The 21858-nt window shown below is 53.1% G+C and overlaps 5 protein-coding genes across 12 annotated transcripts; 3 read left to right on the forward strand and 2 right to left on the reverse strand.

Moving 5' to 3' along the window:
- Positions 1-619: 619 nt before the first annotated feature.
- On the forward strand, positions 620-2515 carry EIF4EBP3 (eukaryotic translation initiation factor 4E binding protein 3). Its single transcript, XM_028528959.2, has 3 exons — positions 620-820; positions 1871-2041; positions 2184-2515. The coding sequence occupies exons 1-3, from the start codon at positions 718-720 to the stop codon at positions 2210-2212; spliced, it is 303 nt and encodes a 100-aa protein (XP_028384760.2). The 5' UTR covers positions 620-717; the 3' UTR covers positions 2213-2515.
- Positions 2516-3274: 759 nt separating this feature from the next.
- Positions 3275-9693, reverse strand: SRA1 (steroid receptor RNA activator 1). Its single transcript, XM_028528958.2, has 5 exons — positions 9549-9693; positions 9297-9422; positions 4841-5046; positions 3862-3970; positions 3275-3723 (listed from the first exon to the last, which is right to left on the reverse strand). Exons 1-5 carry the CDS (start codon positions 9571-9573, stop codon positions 3527-3529), a joined length of 663 nt encoding a protein of 220 aa, XP_028384759.2. The 5' UTR covers positions 9574-9693; the 3' UTR covers positions 3275-3526.
- A 650-nt stretch (positions 9694-10343) lies between these two features.
- APBB3 (amyloid beta precursor protein binding family B member 3) lies at positions 10344-16582 on the reverse strand. 7 transcript variants are annotated; one of them, XM_028527876.2, is made up of 13 exons: positions 16207-16582; positions 15775-15938; positions 15617-15693; positions 14773-14833; positions 14423-14569; positions 14178-14305; positions 13918-13923; positions 13651-13765; positions 13427-13511; positions 13092-13175; positions 12707-12822; positions 12385-12576; positions 10344-10895 (listed from the first exon to the last, which is right to left on the reverse strand). In XM_028527876.2, exons 1-13 carry the CDS (start codon positions 16463-16465, stop codon positions 10665-10667), a joined length of 1665 nt encoding a protein of 554 aa, XP_028383677.1. In that variant the 5' UTR covers positions 16466-16582; the 3' UTR covers positions 10344-10664. The 7 variants fall into 7 exon arrangements, with proteins under 7 accessions (XP_028383677.1, XP_035869994.1, XP_035870000.1 ...); XM_036014101.1 differs by having other exon boundaries at positions 13427-13532; positions 16207-16505; XM_036014107.1 differs by having other exon boundaries at positions 13427-13532; positions 15861-15938; positions 16207-16341.
- A 93-nt stretch (positions 16583-16675) lies between these two features.
- On the forward strand, positions 16676-20998 carry SLC35A4 (solute carrier family 35 member A4). Of its 2 annotated transcripts, XM_028527902.2 has the most exons (3): positions 16676-16865; positions 17821-17919; positions 18510-20998. In XM_028527902.2, exon 3 carries the CDS (start codon positions 19126-19128, stop codon positions 20098-20100), a length of 975 nt encoding a protein of 324 aa, XP_028383703.1. In that variant the 5' UTR covers positions 16676-16865; positions 17821-17919; positions 18510-19125; the 3' UTR covers positions 20101-20998. The 2 variants fall into 2 exon arrangements, with proteins under 2 accessions (XP_028383703.1, XP_028383704.1); XM_028527903.2 differs by lacking the exon at positions 17821-17919 and having other exon boundaries at positions 16729-16865.
- On the forward strand, positions 16851-18707 carry LOC114510323 (SLC35A4 upstream open reading frame protein-like). Its single transcript, XM_028528957.1, has 4 exons — positions 16851-16865; positions 17821-17919; positions 18364-18433; positions 18544-18707. Exons 1-4 carry the CDS (start codon positions 16851-16853, stop codon positions 18705-18707), a joined length of 348 nt encoding a protein of 115 aa, XP_028384758.1.
- Positions 20999-21858: the final 860 nt, after the last annotated feature.

Here is a 21858-nt window from a genome sequence, read left to right on the forward strand (position 1 = left end):
TCTTCCTTAGTTTCCCAAGGTTAGGTTATCCATGGCTGAGAGATTAAAGAGCAGACCTCTTTTATCCCCCAACCTTTATTCACCCTTCAGTCAGTCCAGGTATCGTACCTTCCAGGAAACCCACCCTCCATCCCTGACCTTTCCCTGCTGTGCACCAGGCCTTCAAGGCAGTTGATTGATTAATGGGATACATGGCTGTGCTGAAAGGCACAGGCTCTGGAATCAGATACACTCAGGTCTGAATCCCAGCTTCCCAGAACTCCTAGAAGATGTGACTTTGAACCAGTAATTTAACTTCTCTGGGTTTTAGTTTCCTCACCTGTAAAACGTGGCACATATACTGTCTTCTACTGATAAAAAGAATGGGTGAATTAGTACACGACAGTAATGTGTGCAGGACCTCACTTGTCCCCAGCACCCAGCTGTAAACAGTGAGTAGTAACTAGCTGAGCGTCAACAGTATTCAGAGGCCTGCTGGCCAGTGTTGGGCCAAGAGGAACTCCAGGCCTTGGAGGCCTGGACTGTACGCCTTCAAACTTTTGCCAAGCCCAGTCTCCTCCCTTGCGGGAAGGCGGGACTGTCAGATTGAGGGACGGGTGGGGCCCGCCCCGGGCGTGACGTTGTCCTGGTGTTGTTGCTGCGGTCGCACGTGGTCCTCAGAGTCCGCTTCAGACTGCTGCGCTCTGTGTCCTCGCCTTCCTGCTCGCCTGGCTCGCTATGTCCACATCTACGAGCTGCCCGATTCCTGGGGGCAGAGACCGGCTACCCGACTGCTACAGCACCACGCCGGGGGGCACGCTCTACGCCACTACCCCGGGAGGTCAGCGGGCCGGGCTGGGGTCCACAGGCAATGGGCGGGCCAGCGCAGCCAGGCTGGGGTTCACAGGCAGCGGGCAGGCCCGCGCGCGTGTGCTCAGTCCCAGGCAGGGGTGGGGAACCACGGCCCTCTAACTCGTCGCAGGCCCCTCTGCTGGTTGTAACTTGGGGGAGAACGGGTGGAGCCCAAGCCTAGTTTCCGCGCGACTCGGGGCCAAATCCTCACTGGCCCGGGTTCTGGGCGCCTCGCTCACTCACCCCTCCGGAGTTTGCCGCCTGGGAGGCAGAAGCCCCAACTGAGCATGGCTTCAGCGGGATCATCAAGGTCTGGCAGAGTTGCTAGAGTGGGTTAGGCAGTTGGGGGCATGGGCTGCGGGTAACTCTGGCTGGTTGGCTGGTGGCTGTTTGATTGGGCAAGCCGCCTGGGATCGTAAGCTGCCGGGCTTCCCACCCAGGGGTTCCTGCCACGTGAAGGCTAAGGGGAGGGTTGAGAACAACAGCAGGGCCTTTTGAAGACAGAATTCTGTGCCAAGTTCCTTTAGGTTGGGCTGAGCCTGATAGAACTTGGGAGAGGTCAGAACAAGAACAGCATGTTCCTGCTCCATAGCGAACACAGCTCCTCCCTGCAGGGTATCAGGGCCCAGGTGGCTGCAGTAGTGAAGCGCCTTCACATCTGTTTGGTTTTCTGATCCAACTAAGGCTGGAGGCCTAGGCCCCACCTTGGGAACCAAAGCAATGAAGCCCGAGTCCCAGAAGAGCAGCCTGCAGTACCTGAGCTCCAAGTTTGGTGTTCCTCCTAGAGTGAAGACCTGAAACTCCCCTAAACCAAAAGCTGCTGCCTAGGCCAGCAGGGACGTCCCAGTTGCTTAGCAGCATCTTGGTTAGGCCTGGAAGTGCCCTGAAGGCCAGTCAGCTGAGATCCTGGCTGGGCTGCAGAGCAGTAGCCCTGTAAAATGGAAGTGTGACCTGTAGGTCCTTAAAAGGCCTTTCTGGGGCTCCAGGCACCTCTGCCACCCAAGCTCCTGCCTCTTACACAGCCCCTACCCCTTAACAGGCACCAGGATCATCTACGAACGAAAGTTCCTGCTGGAGTGCAAGAACTCACCCATTGCCCGGACACCCCCCTGCTGCCTCCCTCAGATTCCCGGGGTCACAACTCCAACAGCCCCACTGTCCAAGCTGGTGGAGGTGAAGGAGCAGAAGGAGACAGAAGAAGAGATACCCGGTAAGGAAAGCAGCACCTGACCCAAAAATAAGAAACGCCTTTGAGTCCAAATGCGCTGGTTAACTAGTCAGGTTTCTGCACTGACGCTGAGCCTACGAACCGTCAGCCCAGCAACCAGTCCTCCTGCCTTCTCTCTCTCCAGATGACGCCCAATTTGAAATGGACATCTAATCCAGTGCAGATGACCCACGTGTGGAGTTAGAGGAATCTCTCATGCCACTGCTGCCACCACCTCTTCTTGGGATATCCGAAGGCCAGCTGGCCGCATCTAATCCGGAAGGGAGTGACTGGGCCTCCCTTAGTTCTGAAGCAGCTAGACCAAGGATAGGGGTGGGCACCTTGCCAAGCCCTTAGCTCTACTCTCTCTCTGGTCTGTAGGCACTCCTCTCAACCCCAGCCCTCCTCACCCAGGGGCTGAGGCAGGGACTCGGGGATGGAGTATGTCACTGACTGCTTAGTAAACATTCAAAGAAATGCCTTGGCTCCAGTGTTCTCAATGCTGAGGGCCCCGCAGACCTGGTTAGGATCAGAGGGCCCAGGGCCCTTCCCAGCTCAGATTGGGCCCGCTCCCGGTAGCAGTAGCTTGTGGCAAGCTACGCGGGCAAGTTACAGAAGGTGCCAAACCATAAACAGCACTAGCCTTTCCCTGCCAAGGGCCGTTCCAGCCTTTCCAGGAAGCAGCCTTCCTGGACTTGGCCCCTCCAGTGACCCCTCCCTGTCTTTTCCAAAGCAGGGAAAGAGCGCACTGCCTAACCTTTTAGCCTTCTGTGATCTCTGCCCATGCCTGTTCTGCCTCCCACCTAGAAGTACCAATCCTTATTCCAACACTGAAAGCCTCTACTGGCCCTTCTCACAGGCCCCTTCAGCCTGACTCTGTTGCTTCAAAGGGTCAGAAGAAACCTTAGGACCCACATTTGTTCAGCTACGTTCTAATGTCTGGTTCTGAACTCCATGGCACTTGCATACCTCAAGGGTGATTCAGTGCAGACAAGGCAGGCTCCTTTTCCTGAGGGAAAATGCTCCCCGTGCTATTTGAACCTCTGTTCTCATGCTGAAGTGAAAGTATACAAAGATAGGGTTACTCAACCCAGCAAGGGGTGAGCATTTAGCTCTGATTTAGGGGGAAGTAGCAGGCAGTAATATGGTCATTCCCAGTTAAGGCCATTCATGATGAATGGAGGAAGAACAGAAGTTTGTGAGGTGCACACACAGCAGGACAGTTGATACCAGAAGTGACCAGTCTGGCATGGGAAAGGTTTACCTCCTACCCAGGGCCCACCACTGAGATGTTTTTATTGAAATGCAAATGGTAGTGTTAACAAGTAACCTCCCTGTGGCCCAGGTGGGACCTCTTCCCCTACAGGTGGGTCAGCCAAATACCCCCATGGGGCAGACAGTCTCCCAAGTGCTAAGAGGAAGTCCAGTGAGACAAGGCCTCCCACGCCAAGTCGTAGGGAGGTGGCGTGCAGTGAGTCTGGCGCAGTTTTATGGGTCCTGTTGGACACCTGGTGTGGTCTGGTTCTCCTCAGTTGTGGCTGTAGCCGTCTCCTCTGAAGACAGACTCCTCTTTTCTGCAATTAACCTTTTAACTCCCACCATCCACTGACTGACTTCGGTCACATGGTCAACCATAAGAGAGCGGTGAATGTCATCTGCTGCATCCCACCGGTGGTTTGAAAGCTCTGGAGACAGAGAGAGAGACTGAGCATGCAGCCTGGGGCAAAAGACAGCTCCCACTCCTCCCTTCCCACCACCTGCCCTGGCTGAGCCAACAATGAAAGGATGAGGGACTTAGGCTATACCCAGGGACCCGCCCATACCCTGCACCAGCAGAGCCATCCTCTTCTTTACAGGTGTTGACAGCTTCCCTCCAACCCACTGTTCCTGCAGCAGAGCCAGGCGTCGGCTGATGTCATCACACACCTGCTTCTGAGAGACAGAAACCCCTCCAAGTCAGTGCTGCCAGCCAGCAGGGGCAGGGGAGACCTAGCACCACACAGACAGCACCTTCTTTCTCTGGCCCAGGAACTTAATGCCTAATCTTAGCATTTTGGTTCTTTACCCAAAGGTTAGAAGCCCCAGTGAGAATCTGATGAAACCTATGGATCTCCTTCTAAGAAAAGAGCTGTGTACAGCTAGAATTGTCAAATTTCCTGTTTCTTGGGCCCTCAGAAATTCATTTTACAGCGCTACTTTACAAATACAAAAACTAAGGATAAAAGAAGCGAAAATTACTATACTGCTTTCCTTTAAGACTCCTCAGATCCCTTGCTTCCAGAGAACTTAAACACTACAGATGGAAAAAGAGTTTCACCCTGGGTGGTGTGGCTCACTGGATTGCATGCCGGCCTGCACCCAAAAGGTCACCAGTTTGATTCCCAGTCAGGGCATGTGCCTGGGTTGCGGGCCAGGTCCACAGGTGTATCTCTTGCACATCAAGGGTCCTCTCCCTCTTTCTCCCTCCCTTCCCCTCTCTTTAAAAGTAAATAAATAAAATCTTTTTTAAAAGAAAATGAGGGTTTCCTTCCCTCCCTGAGCACAAAATCAGCAGGGTCTGCTCTGAATGGCCTAGAGGTCCTAGAGGTATGAAAATCAGGCTGTCCATCACTAAAGGGATTTGAATTGAACTCTTGTTCCTACAACAAGTCCATTGAACCCTCCTGAAACCCTGTGTTCATTTTTTCTGGGAAGTCCTTAGCAGACCCTAAAGGGGTCTATAACGCAGAAAAGGTTAAGAGCCACACCTGCATCTGGCTGTCCATAGGAACCCCCCCACCCCATGGGAGTGGCAGGGCTTACCTTTGTGTGCCCGTGGCAGTCATCCAACGCCTGTTCCAAAGGTCTCAGCACATCTTCCAGCAGAGTCTCACACTCAGTGACGGGCAAATCTGTGGGCTCCACGGTGGGGGCAGGACAAGTCCCCATAGCTGGGGGCCTGGAAGACTTACTTGAAGGAGGTGGAAGCCCCATTGGGGGCGGCCCAGGAGAAGTCTCTGAAGTGGGGACTGAAAAGGTAAAGCAGGATCAGACAAACAGGAACAACTGCTGAAGTAGGTAAACTCAACCCTAACTCCATCCCTTCTGAGAAGGGCTACTCTAAGACAATGCTTACTCAAAATGTGTATTTATGAAGTCCTTACTATGTGCCAGACAATCTGCAAATCACCAGAGGTTAAGAGTAGACAGACAAGGTTTCTGACCTCGGAGCTTAAATTCTAGAGAAAAGGGGGAAGAAAATCACCAAATTATGTTGCGTGCTACAAAGAAATAAAATGGATTAAGTAATAAAGAGGAACAGAGGGACCTATCTAGAAGGCCATCTGATTTTATCCCAGCCAACGACTAAGTGACATCTGGCAAGTTAGTTTTAACCTGGGTTTGGGTTCCTCTCCTGTAAAATGGACATATTACTGTAAGGACTTATTTTACAGAGCTGCAATGATGCATAAGAATGTAGGTACAGCCCTGACCAGTGTGGCTCAGTTGGTCGGATGTCATCCCGAAAAGCAAAGGGTTGCCAGTTTGATTCTCAGTCAGGACACATGCCTGCGTTGCGGGTTCAGTCCCTGGTCGGGGTGCCTACAAGAAAGCAACTATTGATGTTTCTCACATTGATGTTTCTTTCCCTCTCTTTCCCCCTCCCCTCCCCTCTCTAAAAATAAATCTTAAAAAAAAAAAGAAAAGAAAACAATACAGGTACAATGGCTCAATTAGTGTGTAGCAAAAAGTGCTCACAAAGTTAAGAACTGATGAATGAGATTAGCTGTGGCCATGACAAGCTGAAGGAAACAAATATTAGGTAGAGATCAGGGCAGCACCCAGGAGGCTGGAAGAATTAAAACGTAAATTCCATAAGCTCTGTGAAAAACCAGTGAGGCTGGGTCACGAGTGGAGGCAGCGACACCAGCTGGGAGGTTAACGGAGCAGCAGTCCTGGAAAGAAAAGCTGCTGCTACGGACTTGCGTGAAAGACTAGAGGTGAGGGAAAATTGAGCGGTCAGATTGATTTGGGAGGGAACAGCACAGGACTTGGTGGACTGGGCGTGAGGGAGAAGAGTCAAGAATGACTCTTGGTTTCTGACTTCAGTAATGGGATGGGGGAACCACTACAGAAGGAGACAAGACTGGAGGAGAAAAAATCAACAATTTACTCCTAGGCATCAACATCCACATAGACAATGAATCGTCCTCTTGGTTTCTTGCCCTCCTCACCTCCAGTGATCATTTTTTCCACCCTACCTCGGCCTGGCCTCTCGTTCCCCTCTGCCACCTTCTTGACACCACTGAACCATCTCCAGAATCTGACCACCTCTCCCACCGTTCCAGCTGAGCTACACAGGCTTAACCGTGCAGTAAAAATCACTCCCTTATCAACACTCTCACCTCACTTATCCATTCCCACTGTCCCATTGTTCTGGTAAATCCAACCTGCCTGCACTTGTTGGGAGGAAAAATACCACTCTGCCGAGGAGTTACACTTTAAATCCATGGCTACAAAGTTTAAAAGGTATCCACCACTGCTTGGAAGTCCTCCACTTCACCTCATTTTCCCAATCTTTGGAATACCTGTCTTCACATCTCCTCTAAACTTTCTACCCCCTCCCTCTCCTCTTTACCTTTCCCTGCTGTCTCTCTACTTCTGACTCTGCCTCCTATTTCGTTGAGAATACAGGAGTCATTAAACAGGAACTCCCATTTCCCACCACCAGTTCTACTAACACATCCACATCGGTGGCCACTTTCCTCCTCCTTCAACAGATGAAAGGTCTCTGCTGAGATCAGAGGCCATCTCTCCAGGTGAACTCTGCACCCAGCCTCTGACGCCTTCTCTAGCCTTCGGTCCTGGAACTACCCCTTTTCTCCAGCACCCTCAGTTCTCCCAGTTGACTGAACCACCCCGCCCCCCCGCCCCCCCCCCCCCCCCCCCCCCCCCCCCCCCCCCCCCCCCCCCCCCGCACACACAGCCACCATGGTGTATACTGCTTTAAAAACAAAAGCCCTCCCTTACCTCACATTCCGTCCTCAGGCACTCCACCCCCTTTCTCATCTCTGCTTTACAGTAGAATTTCTTCAATGAGAGGCCTTTAGTCACTTCTCTGTCTTTTCACATCCCCTTCTCGGCCCATTCTAGCGAGTTTCTGTTCTCATCACTCCACAGACCGCTCTTCGGGTCATCAGTGATCACTCTGTATGTCAAAACCGGCGGTCCCTTTTCTCTTGACCTCTCAGCAGTGTTCATCACAGTTGAGTCACAAAATTTGACTGAGTAAATTTTACTCAGAGTCAAAAGAAAATTCTTTTCTTACTTCTTTGGCTATTTCTCACCTTCCTTTGCTAATTCCTTCTTTACTCAACCTTGAAATGCTACAGAGCCTTAGGGTTCTGGCTTGGATCCTCTTTTAGGACTTTATCCACACACTCTCCCCTAGGTTACCTTAGTCAAGTCCCTGACATCACATACCATCCACACAACACTGACTCATTTCTGTAATTCTGGCCTACGCCTCTCCCCAACACAGCAGCCCAAATTTAACACAGCTGAGACAAAGTTTGCTTTCCCCCCCGGCCCCAAAACCACTATTTTGCAGTCTTCTGATCAGTGAAAATACCAGCCAGTTCTTCAAGCTACAGTGATTCTCCTTTTCCTAACCCACTCATTCCTACCCACTTTCTCCATAACACATCCCACGCATATCCATCCAATTCCTACCACCTCTAGGACCCCCACCCTTGTCCAAATCATCATTAAATGTTGCCTTTGTTACCATAACCACCTCTTAACTTTCCATGTCTTCCCTATACTCTTCCACACAGCAGACAGTGATCATTTGAAAAATGTAAATCGGTGTTTCTCAGTCTGAGAAGATTCTGCCTGTGGGGCAAATGTCTGAATATGCCTTTAGCTGTCCTGACTAGATGGGCGCTCCTGGCATCTAGTGGGTAGAGGCCAGGGATGCTGCAAACACCCCACAGTGTCCAGGACAGTCCTGCACCACAAAGAATTATCTGGCCCAAAATGTCAATGGAGCCAAGGTTAGGAAGTCCTAGCTTGTACCATTCCTCTGCAGGGTTACAGTGTGGAGAATAGAAGGGTGCTAAAAAGCTGAACCTGAGCCTTTCTCAGGGCCACAGCCACACCCGCTGGCATGGGAACTGCTCAGGAGAAAATGCAGCCCTCCTCTAATTTAAACATTGCAATGGAAGCCCTGGCTGGCGTAGCTCTGTGGATTGAGCACGGGCTGCAAACCAAAGTGTCGCAGGTTCGATTCCCAGCCAGGGTACATGCCTGGGTTGCAGGCCATAAACCCCAGCAACCACACATTGATGTTTCTCTCTCTATCTCCCTCCCTTCCCTCTCTAAAAATAAATAAAATCTTAAAAAAAAAAACATTGCAATGGTTTCCAACTTCACATAGATTAAAACACAAACTCCTTACCCTGGCTTAGCAAACCAACTATGATCTGGCCCCTTACTACTGCTACTTATCTCTATCCCTAGCCCACTGTGCCCTGGCCACTAGGTATTCCTTCAGTCTCTGACCTTGTCAAACTTTTCTTCAGGCCTTTGCACTAGGGATTTCCAATGCCTAGAGTGCTCTGGCACCTGACCTTTGCATAGATAGCTTTTAATCATTCACCTTTCAGCTTAAATATCAGCCCCTCAGACACCTTATCAACCTGGTCACTCTCACATCACTGTTTTCTTTCTTTGCAGATCTCTTACCACTATTTCATTTGTGTGTCTCCAAAGCTACACAGTGTGGACTCCATGAAAGAAGAAACCCTTTTGTCTTCTTCATTGCTGTTCTAGTTCTCTCTCAAACAGTGCCTGGCACATAGATGGTGCTCAGTGGATGACAATGAGTGAATGAATGCATGAATGACATCTTAAGTCTGGGATGCTTATTATATAGTCAAGTGAAGATGTAGAACAGACAAGTGATATACCACTATGGAGTTCTGGGAAGAGATCCAGGTTGGAAATAAAATTTGAAAATAATTTGAGAGCGAAAGCTACATTAAAACCACAGATTTGGATGAGATCATCTTGGATGAAAGCATAGAAAGATTCTCTTGAAACCAACGTATTATTTATTGATCTGGGTATCAGAGAAGAGGCTCAGAAAAGGGCCTGCCCTGTGGCCCTTTCTGGGGCTCCAACCTCTCTCACGGAATCTTCAGAGAAACAAACAGCCCCCTCGAGACAAGCTTATCCCTGGCATCGGCCGGCCTCTGCACCCAGGGCCCCCACGCACCTCTGGGGGATCCATCTTGGGGAGCGGCGACTCTCTTGGTTAGCGGATTGCGCTTGGGTCCCCCGGCCTGGGTCTGTAGCCCGTAGGAGAACTGCGGCGGGTCGTTCCAACCGCGCTCCTTGTTGCCTGCGGAAGGGAGGACAAGTGTGAAGCGGGCCCGGTGGAGCCGGAGGGTCCGCACCCCACGCCGTCACCGCCTCCGGCCTGGGCAGAGAGGAGGGCTCGGTGACCCTAGCCCGCTGCCGCTCTCACCCGGCTTAACGTACAGCTCCGCCATCTCCACTTCCGCAGAGCCAGCGGGGCGACGCGTCACTTCCGGGCGGCCGCGCGTCCACGCAGCCGGGGGCGCCGCCCTCCGGCTGGTTGCCTGGCGCCGTCCGATGCGACTGTAGCGGAGTAACGTCGGCAGCCGGTGGTGGAGCCCTGCACCCACTGTCTACGGGACCGGCCCTGATCACAAGGCACCAAATGAGGCTCGGCTGTCTTGCAGGAGGCGGCGCTCTAGGAGCCCTAGTACCCTCAATCTCTCCAAGCCTCACAATTGCTCTCAGGAGCAAGTTTAAACCGCCAGAAGCTCCGGCCCGACTCATGCCCTTCCGTGACCTAACCAGGCCGATTTCTAGAACCCCACCCCTAACTGCTCCTCTACGTGTATACCCTCTAGGGTTGATTATTAGTACAAAATTCTGCACTTAGATGTCAACTCATCAGGAAGCCTAGTACCGGTCTGGGCAAGGTTGTCTCATATGAGCTCCCACGATCCTCTGAGATCTAGTTTTACTACATACTGTCTTCTATCTTGTTTGACTCTTGTTTCTTTCCCTTTCTGACAGTCTCAGAAAGTGGAAACCCTATTTTATTACATCCCCAATGCCTGGCACAGAGAAGACCTTAGAAAATATATTTGTTGAATGAATGATATCAGATTTCCATCACACCCAAGTTCTCATGTGACTACAGGCAGCCACCAACACCAAGCACAGACACAGACACTTCACACAGGTTAACCCCCCAACCCTGTCCCAGGCCCAACATACTCACACCCAGTGAGGTCACTGAGGGATTTTTATTTATACTGATTTTGCTATAAAGTGTTGCTGAGGTAGAGCCAACTGTCCAGGGCTGGACAGGGGCAAGGAACACAGGGACCCAGGGAAAGGAGAGCCAGGGTCCTGGGTTGTGGTGCAGGGCCTCTCAGCCATCCATATAAACAATTAATAAATTGGGCAATAAATAAAGGGTGCACAAGGTGGGAGGGACAGGCAGAGAAGGCTCCAAAGGGTGAGAGGCTGCAGGCCCCTGGAGAATGACAGGGAACAGATCGGGGCACGGACCCAGGGCCTCTTTCCCCAGCCCTCCCAAATCAATTCAGGGCATATGGAGCAGAGAGGGTTTCAGCCGGAAGGCATCAAGAAAAGAGAAGATGCCCCGCTTTCGAGGGGCTGCACCCCCAACCCCTCCTTTGAGCACGGGGAGAGGCAAGGGAACTCCTGGGGAGTCCACGGAGCTGGTCCGCTTGAGCCGCAGGCGGGCACGGGCCTGGGCACCCCAGGCCTTGCCTCGAGCTGCAGAGGCCACAAGACACTTCTGGTACTGAACCTAGGGAGAATGGGTACGTGAGGATCCAGCTCCTTTCTGCCTCACGTTCCCTGAAAGCTTAGGCAGGACAGGGGACTGGCCAAGGCTTCAGTCTGATATGAGACTCACTACATCCAGAGCCCCTACTGCATTCCCAGGTAGCTAAAGAACAAGAACATAAAACTGGACGTTTACTGAGCACTTAAGGGGGGCTGGACACTGTGATAAATGCTTTGTATAAAAGTTAACAACCCAACTATTTATCAGGTGTTATTATCCCCACTTCACAAATGAGGAAACTGAGATTGAGGGATTGCCCACAGTCGCCTAGCCAGAAAATGGTAGAATTGGAATTCAAACCTAGCTGTCTGACTGCAGAGTCTGTACTCTAAACCACATCTTACCACCATGCCAACTCTCCATCTCTCACGACTCTAGGGGCGCACCCCTAGCAAGGTGGATTCCCTAGGCAAGGAGAGGGTCTTCAACTCAAACTCCATGCCCAGTGCAACTGCCCCAACCTTCTCTCATTTGAACTCAAGAGGGTCCTGAATGGTCTTCTTGTGTCTTCCAAACCTTTTACGTACACTACAGCTTAAGTGGCCTTCCCAGTCCACAAACCTGACTTCACTGTCCTGCTCAAAACCCTTCCATGGCTTGGAGTGTCTCAGGATGAAATAAACTCATCACCTGTCTGACCTAGAAGTTCTTCCATGACCTGGTCTCTGCCATTCTCTCTGCCCTCACCTCTCACTCCATTCCCCTAGCACCCCGGAGATGCTGGAGTCCCTCGGATACTGTCACCCGCTATCACCTCCCAGCTTCAGAGCTGAAGCTCCCTGGACTCGGCACACCTCCTGCCCTACCCCTCTTCACCTGGCTAACTTCCTCCTTACACCTTCGATTCTCAATTTCCTATCACCTCTTTTAAGTAGACTTTTTGAACCCTTGAATGGACCTTCTCCTCCATCATCCTGTGGTGTACAACTTCCTTCTGGTCTGTCTCCGCTTTAACCTAAGGCTGTGCTCTCTATACCACTGAATTCTCAGGGTCACGGACGGTGCCTCGTTTCCTGCAGGCACTCGTATTCGTTGAGTGAATGAGTAAACTGGAGAGTGAGAGCATTCCACATTCAAATGCCCACCAGGAAATGACCTACGTAAGACAAAAAGGAAAGACAATGCCCACCCTACAGGGCACAGCCCTACACAACTCCAGCTGAATATTGAAATTTATGCATGTGGACCCAGTGTCAGAGCTTCTGATATTTAACAACCAAAAAAAAAAAGAAATAGCAATTATTGTGTGAAATGTCCTGGCCTTTAAATATTGGCACCTCATTAAAACTTATTAAAAACAGCATGAGGACCAAATGAAACACTATAAACCACAGTCAGCCCTGGTATCTCTGGTTTGTGATTTCTAGACAGGGTGCCAATCCTGAGCCCCAGCCACCAGAACGAAGCAGCTGCAGGGCAACCCTACCCACCATTCCCAGCCCCAACTCACCATGCAAGCAGCCTGTACAGCTTCGGAGAGTGCCCCGGCATGGGGCTGGCACCAGAAGGCTGCGCACTGGAAGCTCTGACAGCCCAGGTCAGCAATGAGGCCAAAGGTGTGTGGGTCTCGGCCAACACCAATAAAGGTCACAAGGCGCACAGGGCACTGCCACAGTGGCTCCTCCTCTGCATCAGCCTCTGCCTGCCCACACCAGGCCAAGTCACCAGAGGGCCAGGCAGAAGCTGGGCCCACTGAGCTCTTCAAGCAGCAAGCAGTGACCCTCAGCAGCCCTGCCCACCTCTCCACAACCCCCAACTTCACCTTCTGGTACCTGAATGGGGTGAGCAGTCATGAGAGAGTCAGACACACTGAGCATGGCGGGGACCCAGGCATCCCGGTCCCCCCGGGTGGTAAGGACACCAATGGCCTCGTTCAGCACATCCATTCCTGGGGAAACATGTCCACCATGGTGTCTCCCAGACGTAAAGAAGGAAAGAATCTGCGGGGAGTGCCTAGGCCCATCTCCCTGACTTGGAATTCAGAGAGATGGGAAGAGAATTCCTAGCGCTGGGCTTAGAATCCAGAGTTGGGAAAGGTGGTACATCCCAGGCCGTACAGGGCCATGGAAGCACGCTGCGAAACAGTGGTAGAGCCCACCTTATCCACCTTCCCCTGGCCCCATACAGCCCACCCCCCACAGCCCGCTCAGTCCTCACCCATGGCTTTAGTGACTGGCAGGATCCCCATGTACAGTGCCTCGTACTTCTGAGCAGCCTGGCTCACGGCATCCAGCAGCTCCACTGAAATATATACAGCATGTTGGCCCAGGTGCTGTCTCAACTACCTCTTTCCCACCCTTCTGAGAGAGCTGGAGCTGGCATAAGACAGAAGAAAAGACCATGGATGCACCTCCAATTCAGGGCTTGGGATTCCTGGGACCAGGACACATCAGAGGCCCCATATCTCCAGGGAAGTACTAAGTAACCAGGACTACCTCCCCAGCTTTCACCTAGAGAGCCTGCTGCTGCAACGCAGGCCTCCCTCTTCATACCTTGCCTCGGCAGATCTTCAGGGGAGATGGCGTCCGAGGAACAGCAAGAGGAATCACCACCGACCCCTACTCGCTCTGACAAGATCTGAAACACAGTGCAGCTAGCCTGAGGCACGGGGAGAGGGGAATGGAGGTAAGGGAGCCAATACCACCCTGCACCAGCCTCCCTGGCAGCTTCAGACCCAGCTCCCTCCCACATTCCCTACCCCACTCCTGGCCCTTACCTGGGCACAGAGCCCATGTAGGGCACTGGCAATGGCCTTGGCAGGGACGTCACAGCGAAACACATGGCACTTGAGCATACAGCTGTCTTTGTCTCCCGCCACAAAAGCGAAGTCCCTGACAGGTCAGAGATGGGGCTGGGGTAGAGGCTGGATAGGGATAGGGGCCTGCAATGCCTGCAGGAGAAGCCTAGAAAGTCAGGCAAGGGATGTGGAAAGGACAGACAGAGAGGTCAAGGCTGGGGCTCAAGGCACCTGGCTGGCACTCACCTGTCACTATTCCGGAAGCATGTGGGAGCACAGAAGAGAATCAGCTCAGCCTCTCAGGCTCTCCCCCATCTGTCCCTGTTGAGCTGGGCCCACCCTCCCCAACTAGGGCTGCACCAGGCAGGGGAGGCAGAGCTTGGGTCCATGTCAGAGGATCTGTGTCCAGAGGTTCAAGTACAAGGGATCAGCATCAGTAGGGAGAACAGCTTGCAGGGTGGGGTGGAAGGAGCAACTTTCACTTGGAAGGATGTAGGAGTCCTCACCGGCCCTTGGAGCTGCCCACGCCCCACACACGGATGTGCACCAGAGGCTGGCAGTGGATCAGACTGTGGTCCAGGGGATTCACCAGGCTCATGGCATCCTTCTTCAGGATCATTAGCATGTTCTGGCCCTGCCAAGGACAGAGCGTAGCCTGGAGATAAGTGGTTGCCATGGGAAACAGGTGATTCAGAGACATCTACCTCTGCTAGACCCAGGGCTGTACCCGTTGAAGGGCTGGCCAGCTCACCTCACCCCAGGCACCATCTGGGGGCTGGCTCCGGCTGCGGGTCTGGGCCAGCTGCTGGATGCAGTTATTGACTGCGATACTGCTCTTCCCTGGTACCAGGTCCTCTTCAGGTACCTCTACCCAACCCAGAGAGCGGACTGCAAAGCACTGACAGGTTGGGAGAAAGGGCAGAAGGGCACCAAGTGAGTAGAGGTGGAGTAGAGTAGGAAATACCACAGGCTCCACACATATAAAATGTCTGGTATACCCTTCCTTTGCCCCGGTCATCTCTGCTTAGCCCAATCCCACCCCTGACCTTTCCCTCGGGACCCTTCAATGCCGTGGGCTGGCCCCCAGGCCCAAGTCACTACCTTAGCCCCTGGTTCCATGTTCTGGATGTAGGATTCCTCACCATACCAGGACAGGGAGTTACTGAAACAGAGCAGAGCTGATAAGAGACCATACTTCCTATAGAAGGGACACTGGTGAGGCACAGACTACTTGACAGGCAGTAGATGTGGGACAAGACCCAGAATATAGTGTCCCAAATGTAAAACCAGAGCAAGACAAGGCCCAGGATATATTAAATAAATGTAACATAAAGAGTATGAATCTGAAGAAAAAATCAGGACACAGGACACAAAATAAAAGTTGCAAACGTGGCCCTGGCTGGTGTGGCTCAGTGGATTGAGTGCCGGCCTGCGAACCAGAGGGTCACCGGTTCAATTCCCAGTCAGGGTACATGCCTGGGTTGCAGGCCAGGTGCCCAGTAGGGGGTGCACAAGAGGCAATAGCACATTGATGTTTCTCTCCCTCTCTTTCTCTCTTCTTTGCCCTGTCTCTAAAAATAAGTAAATAAAATCTTTTTTAAATGCATTAAAATTAGAAAAGTTGCAAACATGGAACAGGGTCCAAAATGTGGACCAGAGCCCCAAACCAGGACAAGAGACCCTAGAACATGGGATGGGAAACTCCGTGAACAGAGGCCAGGACAGCGGCCAGGGTCTAGAACATATGTCAAGACCCAGAATGTGGAGAAGAACATGTGGTAAAACACAGAGTTAGGAACAAAGACAAAACTCAAAATACTGAGAGCCAAGAACATGGGCCAGAGTCTAGAACCTGGGTCGGAACGCAGACTGTGGATCCAGCTGCATCTCTGAGTGCCATGGCACCCAAGCCTTTCATTTGGCCCGGCCTATCTATCCCTGTTACCTCCGGTCCAGTGAGCTCTCCAGGCTGGAAAAGGATCTTCCTTTGGGCGGCCGAAGTTCCCAAATCCCTTCCGTCCTCTGCAGAGAGGGAACGAGGTCAGTGCAGCGGCAGACTAGGTCCACACACGGGCTCAGGGCTCCTCCTCACCCTCCACCTACCGAGCATGGGCCCTCTGCATCTCCTGGCTCCCAGGATGGGCGCTGCCACTGGGTACTACCGCTGGGCACATGCCAATAATAAGTACCTGCAGCATCATGAATCTTCCTCCAGCCAGGGGGCAGGCCTGGCTCTCCCTCCAGACTCTGGTCGCCCCACAAGTCATCTACGGGACACGGAATGAGGAGGGGAACACAGGATTGGAGAAGGAGGGCACAGGCGTGGGTTCACATGAACACCTTGTCAACACTCATGTTGGAGGCCCAGGCTCCCAACCTTGGGTAATTTTTACAGTACAAAGATCAGGGTTCGTCTGTACCCCGGTTCTCGCCCCAGGACGTTCCCCACCTCCCTGCTTTTGAGCCTTGGAGTAGCCCTTCACGCTCCCTCCTCCCCTCTCGGTGCTCCCTCCCATCGGGCCCCTCCGTGCACACCATCGCAATTGACCAGAATTATGGCCAGCATGTAATCCTTGCCCAGCATTGCCCCGGCCGCGTCCCTGCCGGCCTCCGCCTGCTTGCACTCCCAGTGCAGCTCGACCTCTGGAGCAGCTGCGCCGAAAAGCCCAGCCTCTTTGCGCCGAAGTCTGCGAAGCCCGAGGACACCGCCCAAATACGGGGCGGGGCTGGGGCAAGGGGTGGGGTGATGAGATAAGGCGGGCGGAGCTGCAGCCCCCTCCGAGGGGTGGTGCATGTAAACGGGCGTCTGGATCCAGAGTCCGTGCGCGTTTCGTGTGTGAGTTCCGGGGAGGAGCACTGTAGCCTGCGCGCCCACCGACACCACCTCGCACCTACGAGCTCATCAGGCGGCGGATGAGTGTCGCGTTCAAACGCACACAAATGAGATCATCACGCCCAGGTCGTCTGCGCGCGCACGCGTTCGCGTAGCGTGGGAAGCGACAGCAGTCGTCATTTGAGAGTATCTGTGGGCAGGCTACCGCCTGGGCTCCGGCGCCAGGAAAGCGCGTCCACCCTTACCAAAAATGCCCCGGAAGTGCCTCCGCTTTAGGTAATGATGGCCCTAGCGCTTGGTAAAAGGGAGGCGGGGCTGCGCCTGCGCTCCAAGTTCGGCGGGGAAGATGGCGGATGACAAGGTGAGTGACCATGGGGGTGATCTGCAGTCAGGGTAGTAGTCACACCTTTTTAGAACTGGGGTAAGACGACACTGGAGCAGCTCATGGGTGGGGGTGCCCCTTGTTTTCCCTTTTGCTCCTGTCGACGGCCTCAACAGTGGGGAGTAGAGGGGCGGAGCGCTATGCGAGGCGAACGGAGCTTGGGATCCCCTGGCTGTCCCCTGTGGGGGACCATCACGATCCCTAGTTACTCACACACACTCGAACCCTTTCACTCTGACACACTCCTCACTCTGCTGCATTCCCTAGCCCTCGAAATTTTCCCTCCCAGAGACACGTTGTTCCCGATTCACACTGGCACACCCTCAGTCAGCCACTCCCTTGGGCACACACTGAATCCCATACTCATGGGCCATCAGAGTCACTCCGTTCATTTACCCGCGCACCTCCAAACAGCCATTACCCATCTCCTACCTTCGTACACTCGTGTATAGTCACACATTCAACTTGGGATGGCCTTAAGGGGCAAGGGGGAGAAACCTCGGCAGAAGCCTCGGACCATTTCTTACCTTCGGCCTGGAAGTTCAGCACCACTCACATTTACCCTGCATTAGACCTTGGAACTCAGCAGACAGGACAGACTGGCCTCCACTTCCAGATAGCTTATGGTCAAGTCATTAGTACTTTCCTGATCTGATTGCAGGTCTCCTCGCTGCCCCTCCCACCGTCCCTACACATTGCTTACTATATAAAGCGCCTGTAAATTACTGATGCACATCCCATCTGTCACCCCCTCCCTGGCCCCAATGTGAATTCTGTCCTTGTCAGTGCCTTCCTTCCTTTATCACTGTCATCTCAGGAAGGTATTATGTGTAGAGGTTTCTCAGGCTCACCCCATCCCAGCTTCTGATGGATGGACTTGAACAGGAGGTGGGGCTAGGTCAGTCTGCTGGAGACAGTGTCTCCCTTGTCCTAGGATTCTCTGCCCAAGCTTAAGGACCTGGCGTTTCTCAAGAACCAGCTGGAGCGCCTGCAGCAGCGTGTGGAAGACGAAGTCAGTAGTGGTGTGGGACAGGTAATGCTGCTTCTGACCCCAACCCCTGGGCTTCATTGCCCAATACGCTTTTGAATGGGTGGTAGAGATCTATTGAGCAAATGGTTATTGGGGGCCTGTTCTCTGTAACTTTAAGGAGTGTTTCCCTGGGGAAATGACACTTGAACTGGGATCTCTTTAAGTGGGGGCTAAAAAGGTGAAGAGGAGAGGAGAAATATTCCAGGCAGATGGAACAACAGAGGCAGAATTCTTGTGGGAATAGCATGATGAACAGAGGGGTGAAAGCAGTTTGCTTTAGCTTCGGTAGTGGGAGAGCATGCTGGGATATGAGAAGCAAGCAGGGTTCAGATTCCTCAGGGACTTCTCTGTTGCCTTGTGGCAGTAAGGTTCTATGTTTGGAGCCTTCTAACCCTGGGGTTCTGAGATTATGTAATCAGAACTCCTAGGTTCTTTTTGTGCCCCCAGAACCTTGAGAAAGTCTTTGGAGAGAATACTACAGCTTTCCAGAGTAAGGGGGAGCAGGTGGTGGGCCACTGTAAGCCTAGCTTGAGTAGCTCCTGGTTAGAAGAGGGGAGAACCTACTGAGTTTTCTCATGAATCTTCTTCCACAGGATGGTTCGCTCTTGTCCTCCCCATTCCTCAAAGGCTTCCTGGCCGGCTATGTGGTGGCCAAACTGAGGGCATCCGCAGTATTGGGCTTTGCTGTGGGCACCTGCACCGGCATCTACGCGGCTCAGGCATATGCCGTGCCAAATGTGGAGAAGACATTGAGGGACTATCTGCGGTCGCTGCGCAAAGGGCCTGGCTAGCTCTGGATCCCACGGGGAGGCAGGATGAGCAGCTGGGACCTGCAGGTGGACCTCTCGACCACAGACACTGTATCTGGCTTCCCCAGCTGTCACCCATTTGCTGTCTCCCACTTTCTTGCCACCTTTGTCCTTGCTTCCTTTCCTGCAGAGGGTGCACAGTGGCTCATAGCCACCACCTTGGACTCCTCCTTTCCTCCCTAACCCCATGGGACTGATCCCAAGACCGTGGCTTCTAGGGCCACCAGAACTCTTCCCACCCTGACTGTGGAGTTCACAGTTGACTGTGATCCTTAGCATTCTCTCTGGCCATGTACCACGGCTCTTCTCTCCTGACAGCCAGCTCCATATTTTGATTCTCTCCAAACATATCACAATCCTCCCTGCCCCTTGCTAGTTTCACCCAGGGTCTGGTGTGAGCATGAGTGTAGAAGATGGGGGTGCGGCAGGCCTGGGCCCACCCAGGCAGGCCCGCTGGACCCTGATGCTACTCCTGTCCACTGCCATGTATGGTGCCCATGCCCCATTGTTGGCACTGTGCCATGTGGATGGCCAAGTGCCCTTCCGACCCTCCTCAGCTGTGCTGCTGACTGAACTGACCAAGTTGCTGTTGTGCGCCTTCTCCCTCCTGGTGGGCTGGCAAGCGTGGCCCCAGGGGTCCCCACCCTGGCGCCAGGCTGCCCCCTTTGCACTATCAGCCTTGCTCTATGGCGCTAACAACAACCTGGTGATCCATCTTCAGCGGTACATGGACCCCAGCACCTACCAGGTGCTGAGCAATCTCAAGATTGGAAGCACAGCCCTGTTCTACTGCCTCTGCCTCCGGCACCGCCTCTCCGCACGCCAGGGCCTAGCACTGCTGCTGCTGATGGCAGCAGGGGCCTGCTATGCAGCTGGTGGCCTCCAAGACCCTGGGGACACCCTTCCTGGGTCCCCTCCAGCAGCTGTGGCTGGTCCCATGCCCCTGCATATCACTCCACTAGGACTGCTGCTCCTCGTCTTGTACTGCCTCATCTCAGGCTTGTCGTCCGTGTACACAGAGCTGCTGTTGAAGCGACAGCGGCTGCCCCTGGCACTTCAGAACCTCTTCCTCTACACTTTCGGTGTGCTCCTAAACCTAGGACTGCATGCAGGTGGCGGCCCTGGCCCAGGCCTCCTGGAGGGCTTCTCGGGATGGGCAGCGCTCGTGGTGCTGAGCCAGGCACTAAATGGACTGCTCATGTCAGCTGTCATGAAGCACGGCAGCAGCATCACACGCCTCTTTGTGGTGTCCTGCTCGCTGGTGGTCAACGCTGTGCTCTCAGCAGCCCTGCTGCGGCTGCAGCTCACAGCCGCCTTCTTCCTGGCCACGCTGCTCATTGGCCTGGCAGTGCGCCTGTACTACGGCAGCCACTAGCCTCTGACCACCTCCACCCTGACTCCTGACCCTGGAGATTGGGCATCACCATTAGAGCCACCTCCTAGCCCCCCTTACCCTCAGCAGCCCCGTAACAAGTGCCTTGTGAGAAAAGCTGGGGAGGTGGAGGTGTACCCCTGGGAGACTTGGATCGTGGCTTTGGTTAAGAACTGGAAACTCTCAAACACCCCCTCTCCCCCCAGTTCTTCCTAAGAAATTAAAGGAGCATCAGTACCTAGGCCCAAGAAGTGACCCCATTCCTGATAGAGAAGGTTCCTTGGCTCATTATACGTGAATGCAGTTGCTTAAAGTGGGTAACAGTTGGTTCCCCTTTCCTACTGTGGCCACCCCAGCAGACCCATATCCCCAAGGCCTGGTGCTGGCTGCCCAGCTGTGGTGCATGATTCCCCCATAAAGGATACTTGCCCCCAACTGTCTTGCAGAAAAGCCCAATTGCCACAGATTCCACACCCATTGCCTCGGCCATTCTGCCGAGCTCCCCTAGCTCTAGCAGCATCTGGAGACAGTGCCTCCTGCTCCCTCCACAGTGCTGCTCTCCACATCCAGCCTTTGTTCTGGAAATTCCAGAGGGGCTGGGACTTAATTTGTCTCAGGAGATGTCCCTGGGCCCCGGCTTAAGTCTACACTCCTGACCTCTCTTCATCCAAAGACCCTCTTGAAGCCCACTGCCCCATCTAGAGCTCCTAGGAGTTACCATCCTCCCCACTCTAGGTCCTGCTCCTGCCTAACAGTGTCCCAGCTCCCAGCAGCCACGGAAGCTCTGCACAGAGTGACCTGGGACTAGGCACAGGGAAACAGTTCAATTGTGTCTAACTGCATAAGCAATAAAGTCAATAAAGCTTTCTGGAGTGAGGGCAGTTCCTCCATTCGGCCATGACCTGTGTCCCGTGTCTTCTGTGTTACATAGCTCTTCTCAAACAATTGTATTCCCCTGACTCCCTTAGTATCTTAACCCTGGGGTAACTCAGACTATGAGAAAGGGCTGTTCTCTGTCACAGAGCTTTTGAAGTTTCCCTGAAACATGAAACTTGGGTGCTGGGGAATTCGGAGGCCTCTTGGGAATACAAGGCACTAGGCGCAACAGGACAAGCCAGACTGAGGCCAGAGAACTCTGGGACTCAAGTGTGGTTGATTCTCATTTCCTCTAGGTCCCTCACTGCCTGTCATCTGCTCTCAGTGTCAAAGGAATGTTAGAACCTGCTGCCGTGGTAGAATGCCGGGTCAACTTGTCTTTAAAAACGTCCTAGTCCTATTGAAGCCTTATCTTAGGGAGTGGGGTTTCAGAATCTCTGTTTTTTAAAGCAGCTCCCTAGGTGACCGGTGCACACTTGTGAACCACTACCAAGTGCTGTGTGGAGCTGTAGCCACCAAGACTTGAGTTTGAATTCTGTTTCTGTCACTTATGGCTGACTGTCCTTGGACAGATACTTAACCCCTCCTGTCTTTAGCTGCCTTAGCTCTGAAATGGGAGTCAATGGTACCAACAGCTATTTTGGGGAGCAGAAAAGGTTAAGTGAAATAATGGATATTAGGTGCTTAGCAGGGACTGGCACAACGACACTGTCTAGTGGTACTAATTACAATGAAGTTTCACTTGGTCATTGTGTCTCAACTTCCTTTATAGGACTCTTAAAAATAAGAAGAGAGGGCCCTGGCTAGGTAGCTCAGTTAGTTAGAGCATCATCTCGATATGCCAAGGTTATGGATTTCATCCCCTGTCAGGACACATTAAAGAAT

The sequence above is a fragment of the Phyllostomus discolor genome, chromosome 13, assembly GCF_004126475.2.
Source record: "Phyllostomus discolor isolate MPI-MPIP mPhyDis1 chromosome 13, mPhyDis1.pri.v3, whole genome shotgun sequence".
NCBI classification, from domain to species: domain Eukaryota; kingdom Metazoa; phylum Chordata; class Mammalia; order Chiroptera; family Phyllostomidae; genus Phyllostomus; species Phyllostomus discolor.

What these genes read in the sequence shown, in the direction of transcription:
- APBB3 (XM_036014101.1), bottom strand. Translation starts at nt 16,465, where the DNA reads ATGCACCACCCCTCGGAGGGGGCTGCAGCTCCGCCCGCCTTATCTCAT. An exon ending in CAGATGGTGCCTGGGGTGAG is followed by an intron (nt 14,306 to 14,422) that starts GTGAGCTGGCCA and finishes TGTCCTTGGCAG; the next exon opens with GGCCAGAACATGCTAATGAT. An exon ending in TGACTGCTCACCCCATTCAG is followed by an intron (nt 12,577 to 12,706) that starts GTACCAGAAGGT and finishes TGGTGTGGGCAG; the next exon opens with GCAGAGGCTGATGCAGAGGA.
- EIF4EBP3 (XM_028528959.2), top strand. Translation starts at nt 718, where the DNA reads ATGTCCACATCTACGAGCTGCCCGATTCCTGGGGGCAGAGACCGGCTA. An exon ending in CTACGCCACTACCCCGGGAG is followed by an intron (nt 821 to 1,870) that starts GTCAGCGGGCCG and finishes ACCCCTTAACAG; the next exon opens with GCACCAGGATCATCTACGAA. An exon ending in GACAGAAGAAGAGATACCCG is followed by an intron (nt 2,042 to 2,183) that starts GTAAGGAAAGCA and finishes CTCTCTCTCCAG; the next exon opens with ATGACGCCCAATTTGAAATG.
- LOC114510323 (XM_028528957.1), top strand. An exon ending in TCAGTAGTGGTGTGGGACAG is followed by an intron (nt 17,920 to 18,363) that starts GTAATGCTGCTT and finishes TTGTGCCCCCAG; the next exon opens with AACCTTGAGAAAGTCTTTGG. An exon ending in GGAGCAGGTGGTGGGCCACT is followed by an intron (nt 18,434 to 18,543) that starts GTAAGCCTAGCT and finishes CATTCCTCAAAG; the next exon opens with GCTTCCTGGCCGGCTATGTG.
- SRA1 (XM_028528958.2), bottom strand. Translation starts at nt 9,573, where the DNA reads ATGGCGGAGCTGTACGTTAAGCCGG. An exon ending in ACTGCCACGGGCACACAAAG is followed by an intron (nt 3,971 to 4,840) that starts GTAAGCCCTGCC and finishes TCTGTCTCTCAG; the next exon opens with AAGCAGGTGTGTGATGACAT. An exon ending in GATGGCTCTGCTGGTGCAGG is followed by an intron (nt 3,724 to 3,861) that starts GTATGGGCGGGT and finishes CTCTGTCTCCAG; the next exon opens with AGCTTTCAAACCACCGGTGG.
- SLC35A4 (XM_028527902.2), top strand. Translation starts at nt 19,126, where the DNA reads ATGAGTGTAGAAGATGGGGGTGCGGCAGGCCTGGGCCCACCCAGGCAG.